The sequence below is a fragment of the Ipomoea triloba genome, chromosome 15, assembly GCF_003576645.1.
Source record: "Ipomoea triloba cultivar NCNSP0323 chromosome 15, ASM357664v1".
NCBI lineage: Eukaryota > Viridiplantae > Streptophyta > Magnoliopsida > Solanales > Convolvulaceae > Ipomoea > Ipomoea triloba.
Genome location: NC_044930.1, coordinates 12,310,400 through 12,316,420, shown reverse-complemented (window position 1 = coordinate 12,316,420; position 6,021 = coordinate 12,310,400). Strand labels below are relative to the sequence as shown.

Genomic DNA, 6,021 nt, shown 5'->3' with positions numbered 1-6,021 from the left:
GACCAGTGGGTTGATTGTACTCGCGATTTATCTCGCAGTGACTCTAGTGACGAATCTTGAAAATTTAAGATTAATCTGGCAAATTAAAATCGATTTATATATATGGTTATGTTTTAATAAGAACCCCTCCTCCCGTTAGAGCCTTCAAACTTGTACATAAATACTTGTGTTTACATAAATGCACACAATCTCAAATTTTAGTGCACAATGCATACGATCCACTTTGGAATAATTTGTATGCATTTATACAATCTATCTGGAATAGTTTGTGTACATTTGCATTCATGTTGGTTTGTTACCATTCTAAATGTGTGATTACATGATTTAACTCCTTTGGTGAAGGTATATATTAATTCTTTGAACTAAAAAAAATTAAGAAAGTATAAAACAGATATTACCATTAAAAAAAAAGCCTTAATATTGTTGTTGATTGTTTGTAGAGATGATGAAAGAAGAATACTACTCCGAATAGTAAGGGAGTGAATACTAGTAGTAAAGGATAGGGAAATAGCATACAGCGCAGCAGTGCAGTGCAGTGGTAGTGTTGTTTTCACCAATCTAAGCTGATGGGGGCTTCTCAGTTGTTGGTGTCACAGTGATTTAGACTTGAAAGCGCCCATCTTTTCATGTCCATTTGACACTGATCTTTGATATGTCACTTGCCTTAGCTAGCTTCTTCACTTCCTCCTCTTTTCTATCTTTTCTACCCCTCCCCCTACCCCCCCACCCCACTTATTTTCTTTTTTTTTTAAAACCCATTTTCAGTCTTCAACTCTTCACTATTATATTATATTCCTTCATGTCTGTCTGTCAAGCATTCTGCACTTAACTTTGATTATATATATTAACCTTTAAGCCCCCTCTCACACTCCCTCAAACCAAAATGGGTTCTTTGGGTGGTGGTGAAATTGCAAATAGCAATAAGAAGGCTTTGTGGGTATATCCAAAAGTGATGGGTGCTAATCCTTCTGAAAGATGGGGACATTCTGCTTGTTATTGTAATGGTTTAGTGTATGTCTTTGGGGTAAGTAATTAATTAAATTCCACTCTTTCTTCTTCTTCTTAATCTTTTTTTCTTTCTTTTCTGTTCATATTTTATTTTTGGGAAGGAGCAAGCTGCACTTTCTGCCATAGTCATTGTGTATTCCTCTTTTTGGTTATATTCTTGATTATTCTTGCCAGCCCTCTCATGGTAGGTGGAGATATAATATATGCAAGCTAAGTGTTTCCATCCCCACCTTTAGAGGAAAACTATATATTCTATGAAGAAAAAGAAAGAAAATGGCATCCCTTAAAGCTTAAACTATCCTGCTGTGAATAAGGTGCATGTAAATTGATCTGATATTCACAACAATTTGAGACAAAAATGAGCATGGTTTTGAACATGGATGTACAATCACTTTTTACCATGCATAGTATTATTATGGTTGATGGAGCTGAAATGGTGTTCATTGGCAGCTAGCTAGCTTATCATATTATATATATGGTTTGGCATTTTAAATTTTTCTATTTGCATTTTTATTTATTTATTTTGTGTTTTTGCTATCAATGCTGGTACAAGAACATGGTTGATTAAAGGGAAATTAAAAGTAGTCTTATTTTATTTATTTTTTCCTTATTTTTCTTTCACTTTTATCTTTGTTTTGCTTTTGCTACCTCAATTTTTGCCTTTTCTTGAATATCTCAAAAAAAAAAAAAAGAGGAGGAAATTCCTGAAGTAAGTTTATGCTTCAATCTAAATTGTTAGGAGTAAACATTGAAACTATAAAGAGAACATATGAGTTTATAAGGCCATTGGATTCAATCTTTTAGGCATGTTTGGTAAATGGTAGATTTGTCTCACTATCCTATAATGGCTAACACATTCTGCTAACTCATGTGGGTTACAGCCTAATCTTAGATCATGACCCTGTTTGGTAAATGACTGTTAGCTTATTAGGTTAGCTTATTGGGTTAGAAGGTATGATTAGTTGATAATATTAGCTAATTGATGAAAGTTGTTTGGTAAATTAGCTCTTAGCTGATAGCTGTTTGGTATAATTTCTTTTCTAAAAAAGCTAATTTGAAAGGCACCTAGTCTTTTGAATTTTAGTATTTTGGAGTTACAAAAAGCTTATTAACCAAACACTTATTATAACATAAAACAACTGAAGTGTGGAGTATGTTTATGGTTGACATTGTGGTGTTTGATGTTTAGGGATGTCGTGGGGGTTTGCATTTTAGTGATGTTCTGGTGCTAAATCTGGAGACAATGGGTTGGAACATATTGGTGACGACAGGGCAGGGTCCCGGGCCACGCGACAGCCACGGGGCTGTTGTGGTTGGGCATAAGATGATAGTGTTTGGAGGCACAAATGGTTGTAAGAAGGTGAATGATCTCCATGTCCTAGATCTTAGGACACTGGAATGGACTGAACCCGAATGCCAAGGGGTTCCGCCTTTGCCCCGCGAAAGTCACACTGCAACGCTTGTTGGTGACAGCAGGGTTGTGGTGTTTGGGGGCAGTGGACAAGGAGAGGCCAATTATCTTAACGATTTGCACGTCTTGGATCTTAAAACTATGAGGTGGACATCCCCGGAAGTCCGAGGTAGTTATATGCCTGCCCCGAGAGACAGCCATAGCGCTGTCGCTCTGGATAACAAGCTGTTTGTGTATGGTGGAGACTGCGGTGATAGGTATCAGGGTGAAGTCGATGTGCTCGATATCGATACTTTCACTTGGTCAAGGGTACAATCTCTCTCAACCCTTTCTTTGTATTCATACATTTTTCACAAAATCTTGAGTGAAAGAACATAGGAATTAATAGTCTATAGTTGTCCCGACAGCTTGATGTTCATGGACCTTCGCCCGGTATTCGAGCAGGTCATGCTTCCGTGAATTTTGGTTCTAAGGTCAGTAATTTATCTGTCAAGATTCCTTAAATGTGAAATATTCAATAACTGGTGATTTAGCGTGCAGTAATTAGCTATTTTAGTTGCTAAGTTGCATCGACTCTTCTGGTATCTTAGCTTGTTGGTTCTGCAACTTCTTCATTTGAATTGAAAGGAAACTGCAATTTTCGTGCTTAATTTGCAGATTTATGTGATCGGTGGGGTGGGGGATAAGCAATACTACAATGATGTTTGGGTCCTTGACGTGGTTTCCCGTACATGGACTCAAATTGAAGTGTTTGGCCAAAAGCCACAAGGCCGGTTTTCTCACACAGCCATAGTCTCTCACTCGGATATTGCAATCTATGGAGGGTGAGCCTACTTTCACTTGCTTGCTTTAATTAACGTCGTTTTACTGCTCAAATGACATTTTTGTTCCCTTCGCTTTGTTGGCTAACTCGGTGGTGTTGCAGATGTGGAGAGGACGAGCGGCCTCTCAATGAGCTGCTCATCTTGCAGCTCGGGGCAGAACATGCCAATGGGAATAGTAGCCTGTCTGTGTCTAGAGCTTCTGAAAACTTGCTGGATTATGAATTGAAAAGGTTTAGAAAGGTAAGAAAAAATAGTTTGATAATCATTTTCTGATTTCCTTATATACCGCCACAACATTTTCAAGAGGCAGGGTACTTGGTCTTTCATTGTCCTCTGCCCATCAATTGCTGGACTTGACCCTTTACTGGCATCCGCCCAACAATTCCCCCTTTTTTTTTTTAATCTTAAATCATTCTAACGCGTTTAATATGCAAGACGAGAAAATGATGATTGAATTCTGCTATTTGTAGCTGGAAGATCTATTTAAGAGCAGCAGTAAGGAGAATATGTCTGCAACAGATGCTCAAGGACTAGACTTAGAATCAAAGTCCTCTTTTTGTAACGGTTCAGGTTGGTTTCATTGCGAATTTCTGGTTTCAATATACTAGAAAATGTTAATCAGTCCATGACTGACTGGTTACAAATTCCTGCAAAATCGTATCAGAAACATTGCACCGGAAGAGGAGAAGAATGTGTAACACACAGACCTACGAGATTGACTTGGAGGCGGATGATCATTCTCTGTCTCTTTCTCAACGCTCGTCTTCATCCCAATCCGATCAAGAACTGAGCACCGTTAAGCTCGGCCCTGTTGCTGTAGAACAATTCCCGTTGCTGAGAAAACAAAGCTTCTCACCTAACACTAGCCAGTCTAACCTTGTCCAGAGAGTCGAGACGAATCCCAAAACCATCATTCCTATAGCTGCAAAGGATCTGCATTTGTTCGGTGGGGAACATCATAGTAAGCTACCCTCGGAACAGCATGTTCACGGGCCTCATTCATTTAGCCGCGTGTTGTGCCCTATAACAGAAAGCAAGCCCTTGGAGACGGGGCAATACCAAAACTTGGTAAGATACAAATTTTACCATGATTTTCAGTCCAAATTACATATTTCCTTTCTTGTTATGTTGTGTTGGGCGGAGGCCAATACTGGGCCAAATCCAGCAATTGGTGGTCAGGGGTCCAATATCCTACCTCTCAAAAATGTGATGACGGGTTTATAAAAATTAAAGTTGCGCCTTCACGCTACTAGCTATAGCTTTCGGTGTAGTGGTAACCTCTTAATCCTAACACATTGTCACCCGTCATTAACACTATAGATTGGAGCCGAGATTCATGGTAAGGTTGATGGGGCCTTTGATTCGGGCTATCTAATGACTGCGATGGTGAACGGGAAGGTTTTCAGAGGTGTTCTTTTCGCTCCGGTAAGCCTCCATGAGCCATCTTTCTCGTTTGCTAGCTCTGGTATGTGAGCATAAATATAATATGTGCAGTCCAACTATCAGCTTAAGCTCTTAGTTGAGATGGAGCACATACTTTAATTTGGTAAAATTCAAGCTTGATGAACTAATATGCAAGTGCAATTGAACTAGGGACCCGATCTCGTGACACGGGGATCCATTCTTGCTCAAAATTCTTCACAACATCACACCCAAATCAATGGCAGTCATGTGAAAAACACAAGTGTTTTACCCAGCAGAAGGCAACCTCAGCAGGCAGCAGGACAAGAAATCTATCAGAGGTTTCGGACAGTTCCAGGTAGAAGACTGAGCACACATGTTAAATCACCTCCATTGGCACTGGCATTGCCAAAAGATCACACCCATAGGAGTGACATTCAAGGTGTTGTTCTTACACTGGGAGGTCCAGGATGTGGCCATGCTAAATAATTCATTATATTTTTCCTTTAATTTGTACATCTTCATTCTCACCTACCCTAAAAAGCTTTCTCTCTAGTTTTGCCTTTTCTTTTTCTCTTCTTCTTTATTAGCTCATTGAGGTAGGTAATTAAGTTGGTTTTGCATGCAACCTTTGACTTAGCAACAACATTATTATATTCTTGGTTTCTAGTATCTCTCTAAGAATGTAACAACAACAAAAACAAACAGGTTTGTTAGCTACTTCACAACTAATGATTGCCATCTAAATAGAAATAACCAATGTTTCTTTTATGTAAATAGTAGTGAAACTAATTGCAGTCTATTATATTGCTAGCCTTTCACAAAATCCTTATAAATATGATATTAAATTTTTAAAATTTGTTTTTAATTTAATTAAAAGGATGGAATAGGATGAGAATTATTCATTTTAAACCTGCGCGATAGTTCAGTTGATTTAAGATTGAGTTCTTATAGTCGTCGTAGCATAGTAATTACACGTTGATCGAGTTCTAATAGTCGTAGTATAGTAGTTCCACCTAATTTGTTGGGGGTATTGGTGAATTCTTTGTGGGCACTATGTGTCCCCATTTCTAATGGGTTGATGAATTATTGTGATTTATTATATTCATAAATTTTGTTGGATTTGAAATATGAGACTTCCGGTCGGTGTTAAAAAAGAGAGGTTATATTACTTGTTAAGATAAAACATTATAAATAAGTTTATAATTGTTTCACTATCATTGTTCACTTTAATAAAACAAAAAACTAATTAAATTTAAGAAACAAAACAGGAAATTACACTTTTAAAAATTATTATTGAATCTAACGGGAGAAGGAGATGATGACGTGTGGAAAGGAGGAAAGACAAGACAAGTGAGTGATTGAGTGAGTGAAATG

General features: G+C 37.9%; 1 protein-coding gene across 1 annotated transcript; it reads left to right on the top strand.

The window, feature by feature from the left end:
• Positions 1 to 806: 806 nt before the first annotated feature.
• LOC116006036 (acyl-CoA-binding domain-containing protein 6-like) lies at positions 807 to 5,417 on the top strand. Its single transcript, XM_031246284.1, has 9 exons — positions 807 to 1,024; positions 2,198 to 2,728; positions 2,827 to 2,892; positions 3,077 to 3,243; positions 3,345 to 3,483; positions 3,714 to 3,813; positions 3,908 to 4,311; positions 4,564 to 4,668; positions 4,837 to 5,417. The coding sequence occupies exons 1-9, from the start codon at positions 884 to 886 to the stop codon at positions 5,131 to 5,133; spliced, it is 1,950 nt and encodes a 649-aa protein (XP_031102144.1). The 5' UTR covers positions 807 to 883; the 3' UTR covers positions 5,134 to 5,417.
• Positions 5,418 to 6,021: the final 604 nt, after the last annotated feature.

Bases quoted from the DNA above. Each gene is read 5' to 3' on its own strand.
- LOC116006036 (XM_031246284.1), top strand. From the start codon at position 884: ATGGGTTCTTTGGGTGGTGGTGAAATTGCAAATAGCAATAAGAAGGCT. The intron at 2,729-2,826 runs GTACAATCTCTC...TTGTCCCGACAG, and splicing joins ATACTTTCACTTGGTCAAGG to CTTGATGTTCATGGACCTTC. The intron at 4,669-4,836 runs GTAAGCCTCCAT...CAATTGAACTAG, and splicing joins GAGGTGTTCTTTTCGCTCCG to GGACCCGATCTCGTGACACG.